This window comes from Cynocephalus volans, chromosome 5, assembly GCF_027409185.1.
Source record: "Cynocephalus volans isolate mCynVol1 chromosome 5, mCynVol1.pri, whole genome shotgun sequence".
Taxonomy (NCBI): Eukaryota; Metazoa; Chordata; class Mammalia; order Dermoptera; family Cynocephalidae; genus Cynocephalus; species Cynocephalus volans.
Genome location: NC_084464.1, coordinates 54,617,445 through 54,640,516, shown reverse-complemented (window position 1 = coordinate 54,640,516; position 23,072 = coordinate 54,617,445). Strand labels below are relative to the sequence as shown.

The window sequence follows — 23,072 nt, the reverse complement described above, 5'->3', positions numbered from 1 at the left end:
ACAGGGCACTACCTAACCCTAACCCTGACTAACTTTACACTCTGGAATTCTGGAGAAAAAAACCCCACAACTGCTTTTGGTTACCAATTCTAGTCTCAAAAACATTTCAAATTCCTGTCATAAAGTTCCTCATTATGTCTAATTACCCAAATAAAATTTCACATTAGCTGATTTTCAGAAGAGGAAACAAACCTTTATTATTTTATTTATTTATTTTTTTAAAAGATGACTGGTAAGGGGATCTTAACCCTTGACTTGGTGTTGTCAGCACCATGCTCACCCAGTGAGCAAACCGGCCATCCCTATATGGGATCCGAACCCGTGGCCTTGGTGTTATCAGCACCACACTCTCCCAAGTGAGCCACAGGCCGGCCCCAGAAACAAACTTTTATATACAAACTAGTCCCTCAATGAGGTAAAAAGCAAATGCTATTTTAAAGTTATTATGACAATATCTCAATATCTTCAGGTTTCGTGCTTTGGGACAGCCTTATAATCATAATTTTGTTGCTTCCCTGTCAATAAATTTCACGCTATTGGTGAGTGGTATTTGTTACAGTTTGTCAACTCATAAGTTTTCAAATAAGGTTTCGTATGAACATAGTACCACAATTATTATTTGGTTTTGTACAACCATTCAATATTTTAAAATAAGCAAATATACCAGGAAGTAAATTATTCTTAGTAAAGAACAAAGACTCCAACTTTATTTTATTTATTTTTTTTTTTAAAAGATGACCGGTAAGGGGATCTTAACCCTTGACTTGGTGTTGTCAGCACCACGCTCAGCCAGTGAGCTAACCAGCCATCCCTATATGGGATCCGAACCCGGGGCCTTGGTATTCTCAACACCACACTCTCCCGAATGAGCCACGGGCCGGCCCAAAGACTCCAACTTTAGAGACCCCATCATATTATAGGTCTATACATATAATAGTGCCAATATATTTAGATAAGCAGTAAAGAAATAACTTAGGTGATTGACTAAACTTTGATTTTATTTTTTATAATCTTAAATATATTATGTAAGTAAACAACCAATTTATCTTTCTCTCATAATTGTATTTCCATGAATTTGGAATACTTTTTTTTCAATGTAACAGGCTATGTTAAATAAGCTCTTAAAAGATTCCAAACCCAGGTTGGCTGGTTAGCTCCGCTGGTTACAGCACAGCCTTATAACACCAAGGTCATGGGTTTGGATTCCTGTACTGGCCAGTGGCCTCCCCCAAAAAAGATTCCAATCCTGAAAATCATTAATATCTGGACAGAAAATGAACATGCTCCAAAAAGAGGCTTTATCATATATTTGGTTATATTTCATGACCTAGAGAAGTAGTTTATTAGTGAATAGAAGTATATTAATGAATATAACACTGGTATAATACCAGTGGAGCTCATAAATAGGATGTTGGATAGAGATTATCTTTTAATATTTTTTGGGCTGGCCAGTTAGCTCACTTGGTTAGAGCCTGGTGCTGATAACACCAAACCAAAGTCCAAGGTTCAATCCCCATGCTGGCCAGCCACCAGAAAAAAGATAGATGCTTTTAAGATAGAACAATCAAGTAGTTGAGAGAGAAGTTCCCCAGTGTATTCGTGAAACTTGAGCTCTGTACTCCAAGTGCAATTGGTCATTTTCCTGACTATAACAAACTGATACTGGCAGAGACAGTATTGGTTCACTTTGCCTTCTATCCTACCCCTGGGAATTGGTGTGTACCCAATATAGGTAAAGCATCTGCAGCAGAGCTTCCTTGTTTCTGGGGTTGCTACTGTGTTTTTTCTCTTGGTGCATGACCATTCCCCTCTTTAATAGGTGCTGCTAGTCTGAGTGAGTCACAAAAAGCTTGCCCCAGCTGGAAAGATGCCCACTAATTTTAGAGCTAAGCCAGGGCATACATCTCTTTTGAAAAGATGAGTTGGGAAAAAACTCACCATTCTGTTTGAATTCCAGAAGTATTACAGTTCTTAATGACAGCAAATGCGTCATGGCTTATCTTGTGAGCATCATAGCGAGTAAGGGCACAGCAGCGGCGCAAGCTGCTGAGACGTTTGTCTCCTTGTACACGAATGCTAACAGCCAACTGGTTGGCCACCCTGTTATTCTGTGGGTGGAAAATAATTGAGATCAGAAATAAAGTTACCAAGAGCATCTGGATTTTCTATACCACTGCATGAGAGGAAATTAAAAGAACCAGGGTGAAAGAATAGTTTGGAAACAGTAAGTTTAAAAATCAAGAATACTCATATAGGGTCAGCAAGCAAAGAATAAGCCTGTTTATTCCAGCATTTATTCATGTATACTATAGATGTATATAGTCGTCGATGGTATCCAAGGGGTACGGGTTTCAGTACCCCCACGGATACCCAAATCTGTGGATGCTCAAGTCCCTTAAATAAAATGGCATAGTATTTGCATATAATCTATGCACATCCTCCCGTATACTTTAAATCATCTCTAGGTTACTTATAATGCCTAATTAAATGTAAATAGTTGCTATACTGTATTGTTTAGGAAATAATGACAAGAAAAAAAGTCTGTTACACCTTCAGTACAGATGCAACCATCCATTTTTTTCCCCAATACTTTCACGAAAAATTCATAGTTGGTTGAACCCACAGATGCAGAACTGCCAACTGTACTGAGTACCTACTGGCCAGCTGCCAAAAAAAAAAAAAAGATTTAAGATGTACTAAGTACCTATTATGAGCAGGACACTGAATTAGGTAGTACGAGGGTTGCAAAGACATTTCCTGTTTTTGTACATCTTATATGCTAATAGTATAGATTGTATACTATATATAAAATCACACTTTCTGAATAAAAATCAGATTACATGGTTTCACAACAAAATGTTTGTGCTATTTCTGGGTGTAAGAAGTAATTGAAGGGCTGGCCAGTTAGCTTAGTTGGTTAGAGCACAGTATTATAATACCAAGATCAAGGGTGCAGATCCCCGTACCACCCAGCTGCCCGCCCCCCCAAAAAAAGTAATTGGAGAAGACATAATTTGGGTAATAGAATTTTGAGAATATCTAGGATATTTTGACAGGTGATAGAAACAGGACAGAATAAATGAAATCAGGACTCTTCAATGTTTTTTGTGGTGTCTAAGCAGGAAGATTATAACAGATGCCTACGGTACTGTATTCAATTTTGTGACTGAAGGAAGGAATCAAGTAAATAAATGTCTGAAAGCTAGGATGTCAAGATTTTTGAATAGTAGATCTAGTCTTCAATCAAGTCTTGCCTTTTTTCCGGGGCTGGCCCGTGGCTCACTCGGGAGAGTGCGGTGCTGATAACACCAAGGCCCCGGGTTCGGATCCCATATAGGGATGGCCGGTTCGCTCACTGGCTGAGCGTGGTGCTGACAACACCAAGTCAAGGGTTAAGATCCCCTTACTGGTCATCTTTTAAAAAAAAAAAAAAAGTCTTGCCTTTTTTCTGCCTTGATGTCACTAGCACTTCCTCCTTACAGCCCATCTATAGAAGATATGGTGTAGTGAGCTTGCCTTTAGAGAGCAAGATTATTAACTCGCTTTTCAGTGAAGTATAAGCATCTGAATACTGTTAATGCTCAGCAAACTGAAAAATAAAGGTCAAGAGGCAGAAATATAAGAAAGTGAAAAGTCCATATAGGGATCCCTCAAAATGAGTGAAGAGCAGCAACTATTTTTTGGATAAGATTACATTTGTACAGATTTGTATATCTTGAGAGAATACAAATTGGCACTTACAAAGGAGTTCTTGTTAACTAAAATCATTAGAGTATAACAATGCTTTCTGTGTATCTCCAGACAGTGACTAGTGATGCAGAAGAGAACAAAATAAAGTCCAGGCCCTCATGAATCTTATGGTGCCATAGATAATAAACAAGTAGGTATGTAATAGAAATGACTACAGAGATGACTGCTATGAAAAAAAGCAGAGGAAGGCAGAGAGTGATGGAGGCTGCTGATGTGACAGTAACAGGGGAAAGCCTCTTGAAGAAGGTGCACAGACCCGAATAAAAAGAGGAAGCAAATTTTAAGAATATATGAGCAAAGATACCCAGGGCAAAGAAACAGCAAGTACAAAGGTGCTAAGGTAAGAGCTTAACTTGGTATGTTAGATAAAAAATAAGGAGGCCAGTGAGTGGAAGCTACAGCTGAGTAAGTGAGGTGGAGAAGTAGGAGATGAGGTCAGAGAAGTAGCCAGAGACCAGATCAGATCTGCCTTTATAGAATTTAAAGAAAAATAAAGAAATCCTTAATATGGCTTACATGTGAAGGAAAGCCACTGAAATGTCTTTAACAGTGAAGAACAGGATCTGCTATGTCCTGAATTCTTTTTTGGTATAAAGTCCTTTGAATCTTAAAGATAGATTAGTTTTCAGGGATCCCACTGTGTTGCGCTGGATATTAAGTGGGAAGAAAAGCCCCAAGGGCCTATACAGAGACAATAACCAAGTGACACCTAGTGGTCAAAGTTGAACAGGCAGATAACACAACTGGGATCAAATCCCTCTTATGTTGCCTGCCAAAGGAAAAACATTCATCACCAATTCCAGCTAAAAAGGAGCAAACAAATAGTTTTGGACTATTCTTGACAGTATATAGTTGACTTGTAGGACTCCAAGATGTTTCCAAAAGAGGGAATACTCAAATAATACCATTAGAAAAGTGAAAAGAAAACCCAGAGAATGGGAGAAAATGTTTGCAAATCACATATCTGACAAGAGACTTGTATATAGAATATATAAAAAAAACTCTTAAAACTCACTAATAAAGAGATAACCCAATTCAAATCAGGGCAAAGGATCTCGACAGACATTTCTCCAAAGAAAATACACAAATGGCCAATAAGCACATATAAAGATAATTAGCTATTAGAAAATGCAACTCAAAGGCTGGCTGGTTAGTTCGCTTGGTTAGTGTGGTGCTGATAACACAAAGGTCAAGGGTTTGGATCCCGATACCTGTCAGCTGCCAAAAAAGAAAATGCAACTCAAAACCATAATAACATGCTTCACACTCACTAGTATGGCTAAAATTTAAAAAGACAATGACAAGGATGTGGAAAAGTTAGAACCCACTTACACTGCCAGTAGGTATATAATACAATCACTGTGGAAAACAGTCTGGCAGTTCCTCAAAATGCTAAACATGGAGTTACCATATGACCTGCAATTATACTCCTAGGTATATACCTAAGAGAATTGATAACATGTCTACACAAAAATGTATACATGAATATTCATAGCAGCATTATTTATAATAGCCAAAAAGTGGAAACAACTCAAATGTCCACTCACTGATGAATGGGTAAACAAAATGTGGTATAGCCATACAATAGAATATTATTCAGTCATAAAAAGGAATGAAGTACTGATACATGCTACAATATGGGTGAATCTTGAAAACATTATGTTAAGTGAAAGATTTCAAGCCAGTCACAAAAGGCCACATACTGCATGATTCTATTTATATGAAATGTCCAGAAAAGTAAGTCCACAGAAACAGAAGGCACACTAGTGGCTGCCTAGGGCTGGGGTGGGTAGGGGAAAAACAGGGAGTGACTACCAATGAGTACATGATTTCTTTTTGGGGTGATGAGCATGTTCTAAAACTGACTGTAGGGCCGGCCCGTGGCTCACTCGGGAGAGTGCGGTGCTGATAACACCAAGGCCATGGGTTCGGATCCTATATAGGGATGGCCGGTTTGCTCACTGGCTGAGCATGGTGCTGACAACATCAAGCCAAGGGTTGAGATCCCCTTACCGGTCATCTTTTTAAAAAAAATAATAATAAAAATAAATAAATAAAACTGACTGTAGAATAACTAGAATTCTGAATACACTTAAACCACTGAACTGTACACTTTAAATGGGTGAATTTTATACTACATAAAGTATATATCAATAAAGCTATTAAAAAGGAGAGAAGAAAAATTAGTCATTGTCAGATAACTAATGTTTGATGTAATACTCTGTCTTTAAAACTGCCTCTACTCTACTCCTTTGTCACATGCACTATGTTTAAGTCTAAAAATTTAAAGTCCATTCTCTCAGTGTCATGCTCAATGGCTATGCACTCTGATGAAGGGCCACTGTACAGTCAGGGTTGAAGCAGGAGTTAGATGAGAAAATCCAAACCAGTAGAGGCAAATGGTAATGAGAGAGGGGTAGAGCTAGGTCTATGTTCACAGATACAGGCTTTCAAAGATCATGTTCAGTTTTATGGGCCTATGTTCTTATAAAAGATTTCTTAAAATATCCTAGGTTGATACCTTTTTCTATCTTTGTTCCTACTCTATAAAGTAAGAAGCAGCTGGTATTTAATCCTAAAAAACCCACCCCAGGAATAAAGAAAGAAAATCTTACATCGTTTTGGTCTTTGGTCAGTCTCTCCTCTAGTTCCTGAGCTAACTGCAAAAGCCACCATTGTACCTAAAAAGAATTGAGACTTTAGTTTTTCACTTAAATAATTTAGGTCTATTATAGAACCAGACAGTGAATTTGTTCAGTTCTCTCCCAAACGGAATTGTGCACCAAAGGCTCCCCCCGTAACCAAGGGATCATCAGATCATAGAAATCTTCTCAGTACTCTGACCTGCCCTAGCTCAAGATTTTTATTTTCTTTCCCTACTGACATGCCATAAGGTGAATTTCAGGCACGTTCCAGCTCTGAGAAAGAAGAAAAGACCTAAACTTTTTTTTTTTTTTTTAATTTTAAATTATCGGGGAGAGCTTTCAAGATGGTGGAATACATGGTCCTCAGCGTCACTCTCTCCCACAAATCAACCAATTTACAACTACAAAAAAGCAACAACAGCAAAGCTGGAGCTGCTAGAGCTCAGGGGAAGAGGAGGAGAGACCTACGGAGTGCATGAAGGTGGGAGAAGCCATGATGAGAGAAAGAAAAAACCCCTCTGACCGTTTCGAATCCCAGCCATTTCCAGGCTGGAGCTGCTGAGCACACAGAGCAGGAGCTGGCAGAAAGCTGCAGCTGTGCCTTTTGGATGAAATTGCTTGGAGGCAGCAGGGGAGAAGAGGGCCTTGGTGGCCCCAGGCCACCAATACAACTAATTGGGTTCCCGTGGACCCACATAGAACCAAGGAGTCACAACAACCAAAAAAAAGGAGTCATTCAGAGGCTGGTGAGTCACCGCAAGGGACCGGAGCACGGCCCATGCCATGGGAAGTGTTTGGAGCATGGGCAGTGGGGGAGACAGGCCCACCAGGGGAACACTGGGGCACAACAAGGACGGTTGATCGGCCCCCCAATCAGCACAGGACCACTCAGAGGAGACTGGTCAGGAATATAGAATTTCATGGGGTGCAGTTTGATGAAAAGACTCAGGCCCACCAGTGTTTCTACACAACCCAGGTGCACCAGATTTCACTAGAACCAGAAGTACCTATAAAGTCAACCATTAAAACCTGAGCTGCACAAAAAGCCTTCCCTAGGGAATCAGCAGCAAAGCAGCAATTTAGTTCACCCACAGGGCTCAAGTGCTGGTCCCCACAGGAAGTCCCCCCATTTTAGAAGTAAGCAAAGGACAGCAAATTAGTTCCAGCACTGTTTGAATGGTGGGAATAGCAAATAATCCAACACAGAAGTGAAAGTAAAACCAGAGTACCCATAACCAAAAACAAAGTTTGATACTAACTAGTAAAGGTCTCATTTCACCAAAGAACACCTATAACACCTAGAAGGATTGGAAGTCCCCTGGGCTACCAAACCAGAAAGGGGGGAGGGCTGGGGGCCTTAGCCATGCCCCATGACTCCCGCAACTAGTCCTGAGGGTGGGAGCCAAGGGCCTTGGTCACACCTCCTGACAAGCACAGCCACTCCAGCAACAACCACTGACCACTGACCCACCGCAGGAAGCGCCCCAGGCTCTCCTGAGCCAGGGTGGTGGGGAGCCTTGGGCCTTGGTCACGCCCTCTCCCCCACACCCACAGCCAGCCCATTGACGACCACCGAGCCGCTACAGTAAGTGACCCAGGTTCTCCTGAGCCAGCGCAGTAGGGGGCCAAGGGCCTTGGCCATGCCCCCCCACCTCCGCAGCCAGCCCAGTGATGACCACTGAGCCACTGCAGGAAGCACCCTGGGCTCTCCCAAGCCTGGGTTGTGGGGGGCTGAGGACCTCGGTTATGCCCCCCAACATCAGCAACCACCCCAGCAACCACTGCTGAGCTGCAACAAGAAGGGCCCCAGGTTCCCGAGCTGGAGAAGTGTGAGGCAAGGGTTTTTGCCACACCCTCTGACATCTGAACTCAGCCTGGCAATGATCAAGCCACCGCTGGAAGCCCCCCAATCTCCCCTGTGGGAATGTGGGGGGTGCCACAGCCCTCAATCCCGCCCTTCCTCCTTCCTCCTTTTCCATCACATTTCCTTCCCCTTTCCCCTCTCTCTCTCCCTCCCAACTGCTCTGCAACATCATAAAATGTAAAAAAAAATATTAATAAAAAATTTTTTAAATTATTTTTTTCATTGTACATGTTTATGGGGTACAGTTTATTATTCCAGTACATCCATGTATCATATAATGATCCAATCAGAATAGTTAGTGTATCTATCACCTAAACATTTATCATTTCTTTGTGGTTACAGCATTCAAGATCCTCTTTTCTGGCTATCTTGAAATATATAATATAATACCATTAGCTATTGTCACCCTAGAGCACCAGAACCTAATTCTTCCTATCTAACTGTTAACTTTGTACCATTCTACCAATCTTTCCTCCCACCTCCCTCACTTTCCCTGCCTCTGGTAGCCACTATTCTATTTCTCTTGGGTTTTCTTTCCTTTTATTTTTCTTAATTGACCAATGATAATTGCATATGTTTATGAAGTACAATATGATATTTGGGTACATTCATACTGTGCAATGATCATATCAGAGTGTTTAGTATATTCATCACCTCAAACATTTGTCACCTCTTTGTGTGGGAACATTCAACATCATCTCAATGCACAGCACCTTATTGTTGATTGTAGTCTCCCTATATTGCTATGGAACACTAGATCCCATTCTTCCTATGTACAATTCTGTATCTACTGACCACCCTCTCTCCATGCTCACCCACCCTTCACAAAAAGACCCAAACTGGAGGCATAATCTTGGCTTTCCGAATTTGGAGAAAATCCATTTTGAACTTCAGTCAGTTCCATTTTATTTATTTTTAGATGGAAGAAAGGGGCAAAAAGTAACAAATCACAAGACAAACTGGTCAGTTTTCAACACAATAAAGGAACTTCTTTTGGGCCAGTTGGTTAACTCAGCCGGTTAGAGTGGTGCTGATACCAGCAAGGTCCAGGGTTCAATCCCTATACCAGTCAGCTGCCAAAAAAAAAAAAAGGAACTTCTTTCTATTCCTTTCATACTTTTTAGGATAAAGGTCCCATCTAACCTGTTAAACCTTCCACAATTACCAAAACCTACCCATTAACTCCTTTAAAAGAGGTAGTGTTCTGTCAAGAATGTTTGCTTACCTGTTCCCGAGTAGCCAGAGCTGTTTTTCCTGGAAAGTTCTTGCTACAGCCAATGGTTTTGGGTAGTTGCCTGGGTTTAACTGGATCATGTTCAATCCCTCGGCACATGGCATATAGCCAAGACCTAATAAAACCAGCAAAAAACTTTAAGGTGAAAGTAAATAATTATTCTTTGTTAAAACAGAATACCTATATTATCTTACCCTTTTATCCTTTTTCATGAAAAAGGAAATATTTGTCCAAAATTAAGGGTTCCTGAGTTCAGACAGAATTCCTGCCTATCCCAATGAATTCCAGTGCTATGTTCTGTCAAAAAGAGCAACACTGGTTCTGCTGTTTAAAGCCAAGTCATCATTTTTATTTTTGGAAAAGTACCAAGCAAGCCACCAAAAGTACCAAAGAAGCCACCAATTCCCAAGTTTTTTTGTGCTTAATAGGGCCTTAAGTACAAGGATTATAAGAGAACATCAGCATCTTAGCATACATAAATGCTGTAATAGTATATAACCAGGTTTCAAAATAACAATTCCTATCTATTAAAGTAAGAAGGACCAGCAAAATTATTTCAAGGAACAAATGTTAACCTAAAGAAAGATCTAGATTTTACTAGATACCTTTTTCTATATTTGAACTTAGCATCTCCATAAAGGTTATGATTGAAAGATAGTATGAATCACTTACCCATTCTTCTCCCCAAAATGACTCTGGAGCTGGGATTCAGTGAACTGGGTCAGTTCACCCATGTATTCTACCCCTAGGATTTCAGTGACAGAGGCCCCTAGCTTTCCTCCAAGACTGCGACTAATAACAAAGGATACAAACAATGTATAAGTCACATCATAAATATCTAGTTAGCAGAAAACATAAAACATTCTGCTTCTGCAAGTAGCTCTACAAAAGGTTCAGGGAAAATGAGAGTATGTATTGGCTTGTAGACTCTTAATTTTCCAGCATAAGCCTAGATGATTCTAGGAATGATCTGATTCTAGGAATTCAGATACTCTGGGAATCAGGACCAGTGAAGATTAACAATAGCATAAACAAAAGGTTAAAGTCATTGATTAGCTATCAAGTCAACTGTATATAAAACTTTCAATTGTGCAAGACCTGCTGTCTCATTTGGGAATTAAAATTCCAAACCCAAAACGAATCCCCTCCATGGTTAAAACCTTTTATACTTAAGAATAGGGTCAAAATTCTTCAGCCTGGCCTTTGAAGTTCCCTATAAACTGTCCTTAACTTATCTTTTGAGTCTGTTTCCATTATTTATCTTCCTCAATATGGTCCAGCTAAACTAGTTTATGTCCCAGTTCACTGAAAATACCTTATACTTTCCCCTCTTTGTACTAAAAAACACTCCAAATCAGTATTGTTTTACTATTCTTCTGACTCTCCAAATGCTGCCAAACCTCAAAAGCAAATTCCATGACTTTTTCATAAATCCTTCTCAAATTACTCTCTTCTTTTGTGAACTCTGGTAATTACCTACACAATTTGTTTAACAATTACTCATATGCAGTTGTGATAGCACTTTCACTGCTGCTTTGAACTGTTATATCTTGTCCCTTCAACAATATTATAAGCCCTTGTCAAGGATATATAATTGGTAGGCACAACCTAGTTATTCACTTGATTTGGCTTCTTCTCTCATGTCTAGTTTGGGAGCAATTCAGCAGACTTCAAGACCTTGATTTGATATTAGAGAAAAGAAAAATAAAATTCCTCTTTATTTGTTACTTAATAACAAGCTTGAGTAAAAAGTCTAGAGGAAAGTTAAACATATAGCTAAAACTCAGTTCATTTTCTTAAAATTCAGGATTAGGTATCTGCCACAGATAATCCAGAATTGAAGGCTCTCGGTGTGTTTTTCAAAATTTTCTGTGTTGTCTCCCTCCAGCCTGGTACCTATTTTCCCTGGCTCCAATCTTTCATAAAGAACAGAGAAACTACAACCAGAGAGTGTATTCACATGGATATGAGTAAAATTTAAGGTGCTCCTTGAATACTTACATTTTGTGAATAGGCATGTGGCTAAAGAGCTGTGGGACTGACCCATGTGAGACCAGGGTCTGGCGGTTAGGCTTGTTTAGTCCACAGGCCAGTTTTGCTAGGACCTAGAAGCATGGAAAGTATAAAAACCTCATTACTGCCAATATTAACACACACACACACACACACACACACACACACACACACACACACACACACACACACACACACACACACACACACACACACACACACACACACACACACACACACACACACACAGCAGCACAGACAGCTTAAGGGCTGTAACTAAAGATTAGGCTTGTTTAGTCCACAGGCCAGTTTTGCTAGGACCTAGAAGCATGGAAAGTATAAAAACCTCATTACTGCCAATATTAACACACACACACACACACACACACACACACACACACACACACACACACACACACACACACACACACACACACACACACACACACACACACACACACACACACACACACACACACACACACACACACACACACACACACACACACACACACACACACACACACACACACAGCAGCACAGACAGCTTAAGGGCTGTAACTAAAGATTTCCGCACTAAAAACAAAAACAAAACCAGAAACTCAAGGTATCTCTAAAACTCAATGTCCCACAACATCCTCAGTGGAAAACATGACCCATTATCATTATCCTCATTGTTCTTCCAACAACTCTTCCATTCTCAGTTTTCATCTAGTCATTTTTTTCCTCTCCCATCTATTCCTTGAAGTCCTCCCACTTCAAGAGGTTTAAAAAGTCGAGAAGCTACAGAAGATACTCAGGTAAAATGTATTTCTCAGTGTGTCCATATGAAAATGCTGAAACAAACCTGTTTACCTACCCCATTTATTTAAATTTCTTCATTAATGGTTAGTCCATCTTGACTCGCCACTTTAATATACATTACCATAATTTAGTATCTGTTATAAAGATTGGGCTCAAAATTATCCTCTAATAGCAAGCACTTTCTTATTTATAAATAACATTTAAAAACGAAAAAATTTAGATCCCTGAGACCTCTATTTTTGTTTTGTTTTGTCTTTGATGGCTGGCTGGTAAGGGGATCCGAGCCTGTGACCTTGATATTATCAGCACCACGCTATAAGTGAGCTAATCTGCCAGCCCTAAGAACTCTCTTTGAAAATTAAGTCATTTCAATGGCTTCATTTCACAAATTATAATTGGTAGGAAAATTATAAAATCACTCTTTAAATTCATTAGAGAGATTCTTTAGGAACTTCTACTAGGCAACATTTAGACTAGTTTTAATTATACTGGGACTATTACTTCCCTTTCCTCCAGCCAACCAGAAAAAAAAAAAACCTAAAAAACTCTACTGGGCAATTTGGCAAATTTCCCCTTATTGAAGGGAGGGAAAGAAGGTAGCAATTATGGATATTCAGCCACTGCCCAATTATTGAGCCTTGATCAGAATTAGCTGAAGGTCCTGGCTGTACTTTATTCAGTTAAAAAGAAAACTAGTTATTCTGCTTGATTGAGAATTGTCTGTTACCTAAATTTTTTTTTTTAATGTTACATTTCTTTTGTGTGTGTGTGTGTGTGTGTGTGTGTTCCCTAAATTAAAACAGTGGTCCAAATTGATAAAATTTTACTATTCTATTTCTTATTGCTCTACTTAGAAAAGAGGGAATAGGTAAAAGCATAAAACACCTAGGTAACTCCACATAAAAAATAAGTCAACACAAAAATATTCAGCAAGTGAAAATAAAAGAAATAGGTTAATATATAAAAATTCAAAGACTAGGGCTGGCCTGTGACTCACTTGGGAGAGTATGGTATGGATAACACTAAGGCCACAGGTTCAGATTCCTATATAGGGATGGCCGGTTAGCTCACTTGGGAGAGCGTGGTGCTGACAACACCAAGTCAAGGGTTAAGATCCCCTTACCAGTCATCTTTAAATAAATAAATGAAAATCCAAAGACTAGTTTCCTCCTTTATAAAGATCCCCTTACCAGTCATCTTTAAATAAATAAATGAAAATCCAAAGACTAGGTTCCTCCTTTATATAGATAGTTCAGTCATTAAGGAAATATAGTTGTCCCTCAGTATCCACAGGGGATTGGTTCTAGGACATCTCCCCTCTTCCACTGCACATACCAAACTCCTTAGATGCTCAGGTCCCTTATATAAAATGGCATCGGGAAAAAAAAAAAGAAATGGCATAGTATTTGCATGTAACCTATGCACATCCTCCTGTATACCTCAAATCATCTCTAGATTACTTATAATACCTAATACAATGTAAATACTATATAAATAGTTGTTATAATGTATTGTTTTTAATTTGTATTTTTTTTATTGTCGTATTATTATTTTTTATTGCCTTTTTTGCCCCCAAATTTTTGTTTTTGACAGTTGGCCGGTGAGGGGTATCTGAACCTGTGCTCTAACCAACTGAGCTAACCAGCCACCCTTTCCTGAATATTATGATCTGTAGTTGGTTGAATCTGTAGATGTGGAACCCATGGATATGGAGGGCCAACTGTACTTTGGCTACAACTATAGAAATAAGCATTTTTGGTAACTTTTCACCTGCTTCTTAGGAAAGTACATATTCAATGTCAATTCCCATGTTAAAAAATTACTTAGGCTTAATTTGGGCCTCAAAATGAATTTTAAGTACAAACCTATTTCAAAGTATATGTGTAATAATTTAAATGCCTCAATTTAAATATCTATCCTTGCTGTATTTAACTAAAGAAACATAAATGTTTCTCTTTGAAATTTAGTATTAGCCTTCACCTTATTGTGTGAAATTCCAGCTGAACACTGAAAACCAGTCTGCCTCTCTATGGCTGCTCTCATCTCTTCCACAATCACTGCTCCCACGGTGAGCTGCAGGTCTGGAGAGGTGATGTTATCAATCTGAAGAGAATCAAGCCATTGTAATAAGCCTTGTTGTCGCATATCATCTGAAAAAGTTGAGAGGTCACACTTAGACAGTTTAAAAGTTGAGAGGTCACTTAGTTACTTAGTTGTGTTATCTAATGCAGAAATGCTTAGATTTCTGGTACTTTAGATATATAGGTCTTCACAAAAAATGGCAGCCAGTTTAGAAGACCAATTACAGTAGAGATCAATTTCTCCTTCATACCAATTCCAGTAGCCTTAGTTTCAGAATAGGCCAAATCTTACAGTGCTAATGTCCAACAAATATCTTGTGTAAATATCATTCATGAACAGTAATTTAAAAGCATGTTTTCTCTCCCCAGTTCTCTTGAATTTTCTTCCACCTATTACCCCTTGATCCTCCCCAAGAATCCTATTATGCTATTTAATTAGAAAATATACAGAATTAACTCAAGCTTCAATATAAAATTAAATTAGCATTTACATATTTTTAGAGGCTGGTTCCAGTTGAGTAGCTTAAAATCCAATCAGAGGCACTAGATTTGTGCTCCTGACAAACTGTTTTAAGATAGAAGTAACTTTGGACTCAGGGCCTTGAAAATATCTTACTATCCAATTTAGAACTATTCACAGTTGTGAATTTAGAACTATTCACAATTCACAATTCTAAACAGGCATAAATACAGCAAGAGTGTTAAGTACATAGGAAATAAGGCCATGCTGGTTTAAAGAGGCAGTAATGAGATATGAACAAGGTAAGAAAATATAACCAAAGTATCTTGGAGAGGTAGAATAAAGGTTCACATATAGAGAGAAGATAAGGAAGATAAGCACATAGAAGGAAATATTTTCCAACTACTGATAACTGCCTTTTCTCTCCTTTCCTTCTTCCTCCTCTAACACCCTAACTGTGGGTACTGAGCAACATTCTCCTCTTCTCTCTATATTTTTTCTCTTGGTGAACTGGTACTGTTTTATGTTTTAACTTGCTTATGCTTAGTATATGTAAATCTTTATCTCTATCCCCGAATTTACTTAAATTCTAACCCTACAGAATAACTCTTCTTGAATTTTTCATTATAGTTTCAAACTAAACATTACTAAAATCAAACTAATATGTATCTTTCTCCTCAAAGGTTCTTTCCCAACCAGCTCAGTTGTAGGGTTTGCCTATACTCAGCTTGAGAAGATACTGTCAAACGGTTTTCCAAAATGCTTAACAATTTATAATCCACTAGCATCAATAAGAGAGTTGCAGTTGTTCAACATCCTTGTTGACACTTGCTTTTTTCTTTTTTGCATTTTAGCCATTTTGATAGGTGTGTAGTAATATCACATTGTGGTTTCAGTTTGCATGTCCTGGTGTTAATAAAGTTGAACATCCTTTTATGTTTTTGATCATTTAGATATCTTCTTTAATGCAGTGCCTGTTCAAATCATTTGTCTATTTTTTTGTTGGATTGTTTTAACTCATTTTATTCATCTATAGTACAGCCAGATAGATCTCTAAAATCACCATTGAAAGAAAATTTTTTAAAAGAATGAGTTCTATAATAGCACAATATCATCTTGTAGTTAAAAAGCGTATATACAAAGCAATACTGTATAATTTATAAAGATATACATGAGTACATAGCTAAGAAGATATATCAAATACATCAGTGAGTACCAGAAGGTAAGTGGGGAGGGGATGGAGTGGAGGAATCACTATGAAGGGGAAAGAAGTAAAAGAAGTAAAATAAAATAAGAGGGGCCTTGCACAGCCCATTGATGTCAATGTGCTATGAACTGAATAGAAATTTTGAATAACTCAACTCTCCATACCCAAGATCCCCCTTAAAAAAGCTCACCCTTCAGAAACCAAGTTACAACAATTTATATAATTAACCTACAAATGACAGAAGTGCTCAGTCTGACTTCTGCCTTCTACTGATAACACTAACCTGCCCTAGTTATAGCTAAAGAGAAATTTACTTTCATAAAGATTTCACAGCTTCTCAACATCCATATACCTGGAAAGATAAGAGAATTTGTATATCTTTCCATGCGAGTCCTTGTGATTCATTCAGGCTGTAGTTTATGTTCCTTTCAATCATTCCAAGAATAATCAGCATGACCAAGCAAAGCAGGTTCCAAAGGAAGGAAGCAGAAGCAATATGACGCTATGGAAGTACCTTTCTGAACAGTCTCTTCTGCTGTTGTAGGGCCTTGGGGAAATCCTTCAATGTAAGTGCTTGGCAGCAAGTCTGCTGAGATATGCTGACCTTGTAGCTCCTGTAGTCTCTCTTGGACAGCACGCGTCAGATCTATGTAAGCCTCATCAATGCTGGCACGTTCAATCACAGCAAAACGAGACATTATCTCCATCACTTCAACACTGGCTTCCCGATATCTATGAAGTATAAGGATCAAACATGCAGGAAATAAATGGAGGCAACCTTGAGACTGTTGGCCATATCCCCACCCTCCCATAATGAACAATAATATACGTAAGAGACAAGTGGCTTAATGAGGACTAGACAGTGTAACCCAACTGAAGGGATCAATAGGCAGGCATACAGTCAATAACAGAAGGAAAGAAAAGGAAGAACCACGGAGGCAAACATTTTCAGAGCGATGCTTGCACCACCAAGGTAAAAAGCATCCAGACCATTAACATATCTGCATGACAAGGATCTTTCTAAAGAGGAAGGAAATGCTAAACTAGTTTAACTAGAAAATATTTTACTATGATCACCTATCTTTTTGTTATTTTCATATATCCACCACACAGTCTTCTAATTCTGTCTTCGAATAAGAGATAACTTACAGAGAACACTGCAATCATCAGTGAACCAGAGTACCTGGTCTTCCTCAGAAGAGTATTTCTCACTATAAATTAACAAACTGACTACAGATTTTATACTTCAGTCAATGGTGAGTTTGGTTAACATGTGAATTGGTCATCACCACACATAAACATACCCCAACCAATCACTTCTGGAAATACTAACATTCCAATTATCAAGTTGAAGATAAGTGCCCAGAATGTGGTCATGCATCTGGGCAGGCAGACAACCTCTCTCAGGGGATTACTAATCTCACCATATACCTTCTATTCGAGCCATAATAAGCAGCTCTTCTGTCTATATAGCTAGCTTTCTATTCCTATGACAATATGCAGATATTTCTTTGCTTTATTTTGGATCTGCTATGTAATTTAAAGTTCTTTATTCCTGTTGAACCTATTATATTTAACATAAAAATGGAAGTATTTGTACCTCTTCACTAAGACACCTATAAAAACTAGTATAATTATTGTTCCAAAACATTCTCCAATAAGAGAATTAGAAAAGTATCTGGCTTTTTTTCTTTTAATCATTATTTGGGCTAGGAAGAAGATCGTCACACCTCAAAGAAAGAAAAAAGAGAGAGCCAATGTGCTCATACACAAACAGAGCCAGAAAGGATACTCCATTGCAGTAGTTGGTGTTTCTTCATAGCTTCTTGAGCAAATTACTCCAAAAGTATTTTTAAGGATAGTTTTAAAACTTTATACAAAGTATTTGTATATATATATATGTTTCTACAAATAGTATTTTTTTTTAAACTGAGCAATATTTTTATTTTTAGAACTTGGTATTTCATGTTAATTATTAAAATAATAATTTTAGATTGCCAGGTCTTATTTACTCTCTGGTCTACACACTTACTCTTAAATTTTCTAAAATTGCCTTTGTTCATTACTTGATGATTTTAAAAGTAAATGATCCAGTTTAAAGTTGGTAGAGTGTGGCTTTTCCAAATCACACTTTGAAGTCAACAATATATATTTCAGGGAAATTATACTGTCTACACTAGCATAAAATTCTATTCAATGCAATGTAGCATATGTGCATTAGTTGAGTTAATTCTGCTTTGGGGTTAAACTATTACTCTTTAGTCAAATCTGTCTTCTCTAGCTATACCACTCCACCTTTAGACTTCTAATTCACAGGTAAATTCAGAAATATTTCAAGTTCTGGGCTGGCCAGTTAGCCCAGTTGGTTAGAGTGCAGACCTATAAAAGCAAGGTCATGGATTCAGATCCCCAAACTGACCAGCCACCAAAAAAAAAAAAAAAAAAAAGAGGAAGAGAGAAATATTTCAAGTTCTAAGTCAAAGCAGGATCCCTATACCACACCACACAGTATAGTGTACAATTAGAATGTGGATATTAGAATCTGAAAAAATAGGTGTGATCCTTTGTGTGAACTTCAATTATTTAACTTCTAAACTTGATTTCTCATCTTTGAAGGGGGAGTAATACTAGAACCAACCTTATACAATGTGAGACTTAGAAGAGATATTGCCTATAGGAAGCTTAATACAGTGCTTGGCACGTGATATAATTCATGGGGCATGTGCCTGCCTCCGACTTGACTATGCCTATACATGGCTCCCATTCCGAGGCTAAATTTCTAATATTTGAGGAGAGAAAGCTCAATTCAAAAACAAAGACTCTCCTTTGAGATTGTTCATTTCTGACAATTCTAGATATTGCGCTAGACTGTCAGCTTAACCTCAGCTGTGCATGGAAAAACTCCTAGTTTCACAGTCAGTTTAATTATTTCAGACACTTTAAGACAGAAAACATGGGAATTGGTATTAAGTTTTAATTATAACAACCAATCTTTAAACAAATAAGGAAACTAAATGGATGTCAAAGTCAGCAATTGTTATAGTTTATAATGATTCTGAACTGCTCCTGAAACACAATATCAAAATCTATTTTCATTTCATAGAGACAAGATGGCTGAGCAAAGGGAACTTTTTCAGATGTTACTTACACAGAACAAATTTGAAATACCATTTCCTAGACTCATGGAATATTATTTCCAACTGCTCTATGTCCCTTTAAGAAACTTTTTTTCTTACTTTGTGAGGTTAGCTTTCCCACGGGACTCACGAACTTGTGCCAGTAAAAGATCTGGACATAACTTCTTAGCATCATCTGCCCACATGCTTCTAGTGACCCCAAATGCACGAGCTTCATAACTCACTGCAATTATTCTAAAGTTAGAAAAAAGAAGGAAGAGAAAAAATATTACATGATCACAAGTAAAAACAATTAAAATTTAACACCATTAGGCTATAAACATATAATATTAGAAACTTTTTGACCACAGATGCCACCATTCAATCCCAAACACAGCAGTTCAGAAATCTCAAAAATAGGACCTAGCACAGCGCCATGGTATTCCCACAGATTAAAATAATAGTTGAAGGGGGAGGGAATGGGAGAAGGGGAGAGACTGGACAAGGGGCATAAAGAATTATTACAATTTGTAACAATATATATGCTAGTAATACTGATTTAATCAACATATCTCAATGTTCAACCCCAAAAATATGTATAATCGATTTTGATTCAATAAATAAAATAAATTATTTTTAAAAAGAGAGAAATACCATGTCATCACTCATAAGTGAGAACTAAAAAACAAATAAATAAATAAACAAAATTTTTAAAAAATAAAAAATAAAATAATAGTTGACAGTTGCATTAAGAGCAATGATACATACCCACCACCCTTCCATGATTTGTACTGTACGACTGCACAAGGTTTATTCTTCAAATGAGGATTTTGCCGCTGCTCCACTTGCACAAAAAAACAATCCATGTCCACTAGAGCAACCACCCGATCCTGTCCAGTAACCATTTTTCTGTAAGACAACATTTATGGACAGTTAGAAAGATACCTAACCCAAAATGCCAGGGAAAACCATATTTTCATTCTTTCCTTCATAAGTTACCATGAGCATGGGAGCATGGAAACTAATAAGAAAATAGGCATTTTCATATACTGCTGGCATGAGAATAAACTGGTACAATTTTACAAAGGTAATAAGTATTAAAAGCTTTTAAAATTCTCATCCCTGAAAGAACTGAACACTTCACAAAAGAAGATGTACAAATAGCCAAGAATATGAAAATGGGTTCATCATCATTAGTCATGTGGAAATGCAAATTAAAATCACAATGTACATCATTAGGGGAGAGAGCCAACGGTTACTCTAGTTGATAGATCTTGAGTTCTGGGAAAAGAGAAACAGAAAATGATATATAACATCATAGCATTCATGTAAATTCTTTTTAACTTTTTATTTTTAAATAGTTACAAAAAATTTCAAAAATAGTAGGGTTCTCCTACAGCCAATTTCCCTTAATGTTAACATTTTACATAGCACAATTATCAAAATTATAAAACAAACACTGAAATATTATTATTAACTCAACTACATACTTTACTCGGATTTCACCATTTTTACACTAATGTACTTTTTCTGTTCCAGTATCCAATCTAGGATCCTACAATGCACTTAGTCATCATGTCTCCTTAGTCTCCTTCAATCTCTAACACTTCCTCAGTCTTTCTTTGTTTTTCATGTCCCTGGCACTTTTGAAAAGTACTAGTCAGTTCTATTGAGAATGTCTCAATTTGGATTTGTGTGATGTTTTCCCGTGATTAGGTTGAGATTATGCATTTGTGGCAAGAATACCATGGAAGTGGTGTGTTCTTCTCAGTGTATTATATGGGAGAAGGATACATGATATCATGAATATGTCTTATTACTGGTGATGTTACCCATGATCAATTAGTTAAGGTGGTGTTTGCCAGGATTCTCACTGCAAAGTTATTATTTTTCCTTTTGTAGCTGATATCTTGAGAGAAGAAACTTTGAAACTTTGCAAATATCTTGTTTCTCTTCAAACTTTCAACCACTACAGCACTCAGCAGTGGATCTTGCCTATGACAATTACTTTGTAGTGTTCTCCAATGGCCATTTTCTACCCCTTCATGTAAAAAAAAAATTTTTTTTCCAAAAGATGACCAGTAAGGGGATCTTAACCCTTGACTTGGTGGTGTTAGCACCATGCTCTCCCAAGTGAGCTAACTGGCCATCCCTATATAGTGATCCGAACCCATGGCCTTGGTGTTATCAGCAACACACTCTCCCAAGTGATCCATGGGCCAGCCCTCCCTTCACATAAATTTTTAAACACAAAAGAAAACACTACTATTTTATTCACAGATAGACACACATAAAGGTATGGATGGAAGATTGGAAGAACAAACCTTCCACCGCCAAGCATCCTAATTTAATTGGTATGGGTGTGACCTGGGCACCATCATTTATAAAAGCTCTCCAGGCAATTCCAACATGCAGGAGATTGGGAACCACTGGCCTAAAGCAATTAAGATACTTATGAAAACACCAGTAATTCATGATTTAAATATAAGAAACACAGGTTATACAGTTGAGTGAGAACCCACCTGTATTCAAAAAAAAGTTTTTCAAAAATTAACATTCACCTTGAAAAAAGTGTTATGCAACTACAAAGCCAGAAGATTAGTGGAAAGAAAACAAAGAATTAAGAAAGTTCGAGTAGTCAAGACATTAATTCCTTATAAATCCAATTGATCGCTCACATAAAACAGGTACAATGTGATACTCTAAACATGTATAAGTTAAAACCATAACATGTCTGAAATCCCTTTTTCTTGAAGTGGCTTTCTATATAGTACTGAACAGAGAAAGCCAGAAAATAGCAAATGCATTGTAACAAAAACAAAAAACGTGTAAGTACCATATTAGATAGAAATACCAGAAATGGAAAATAGGGAGCAGTGATTTAAGTCCAGCAAACATTTTACTGAGTACACGTCAAAAAAAAGTAGATATGCAGACTTTAACAGATAATGAAGCTGTTGAGGGTTTCAGTTCACGTATTTACTGGTGAAAGCAAGCGCTTCATTCGGATGGAAAACGAAACACACTTTCTGCCAAAATTCTGCTTTCAGGTAAGGACTACACTACTTTGAAATCTTATACATAACAGCACTTAGCAAATTATCAAAACTGAGCCTTCAATAACTGCAATAATTCGTCTTTAAATATCTCGACATATCCCAATCTGCATAAAACAAATTTGGTACAGATCAAGTAATAACACGTCCAGAAAAAATAAATACAAGTGAAGGAGGTTTAAGAGCTACAGGGGAAAATACCATTTTTTTCTATAAGAAAAATCTTCTTAGGGGCCGGCCCGTGGCTCACCCAGGAGAGTGCGGTGCTGATAACACCAAGGCCACGGGTTCGGATCACTATATAGGGATGGCCGGTTAGCTCACTTGGGAGAGCGTGGTGCTGACAACACCAAGCCAAGGATTAAGATCCCCTTACCGGTCATCTTTAAAAGAAAAAAGAAAGAAAGAAAGAAAAAGAAAAATCTTCTTAGAAGACAATACCAGGGTCTTATCTCTCAGCATGTTTTGTTTCACGTAATTTCGGCCGAATGTGTCACTAGTCACTGCTATATCATAAAACCAATATCCAAGGTAACACGAAAAGTCTGAAAACAGTGATACCGAACGGCTCTAAATTTTCTTACCAAGGTGACCTGGCAAAACTGCCAACCGCGGATGCTCGAGATGCCGGACTCAGTGTTCACTGACAGGAAATTGAAAGGGTCTTGAATATCTTGTCGCCTTTCCGGGAGCGTGCCAGTGGGTTCCGAGAGAAATGCATTCCCCGTGACAGCGGAGAAATGAAGTAGAGGTTGCAAAGGATCCTGCCGGGCCAGCGCTCACACAGCCCAGTGAGAACCTGCCAAACGATCCGAGCTGAGTAGCAAGCCCGCCCGGACTGA

General features: G+C 38.0%; 1 protein-coding gene across 4 annotated transcripts in view; it reads right to left on the bottom strand.

The window, feature by feature from the left end:
* Window positions 1-23,072, bottom strand: part of POLH (DNA polymerase eta) — a 27,445-nt gene extending 4,373 nt beyond the window's left edge. For 2 of the 4 annotated variants that reach the window (XM_063096312.1, XM_063096314.1), the window contains exons 1-10: window positions 22,815-23,072; window positions 19,943-20,083; window positions 19,295-19,429; window positions 16,573-16,790; window positions 14,291-14,460; window positions 11,495-11,598; window positions 10,166-10,285; window positions 9,485-9,608; window positions 6,366-6,431; window positions 1,939-2,108 (exon numbers count right to left, since the gene is read on the bottom strand). In XM_063096312.1, coding sequence (XP_062952382.1) covers window positions 1,939-2,108; window positions 6,366-6,431; window positions 9,485-9,608; window positions 10,166-10,285; window positions 11,495-11,598; window positions 14,291-14,460; window positions 16,573-16,790; window positions 19,295-19,429; window positions 19,943-20,079 — 1,244 coding nt within the window. In that variant the 5' untranslated portion in view covers window positions 20,080-20,083; window positions 22,815-23,072. Of the gene's footprint in view, window positions 1-1,938; window positions 2,109-6,365; window positions 6,432-9,484; window positions 9,609-10,165; window positions 10,286-11,494; window positions 11,599-14,290; window positions 14,461-16,572; window positions 16,791-19,294; window positions 19,430-19,942; window positions 20,084-22,814 lie in introns of those variants that run through there. The other 2 variants (XM_063096313.1, XM_063096316.1) reach the window with 2 other exon arrangements.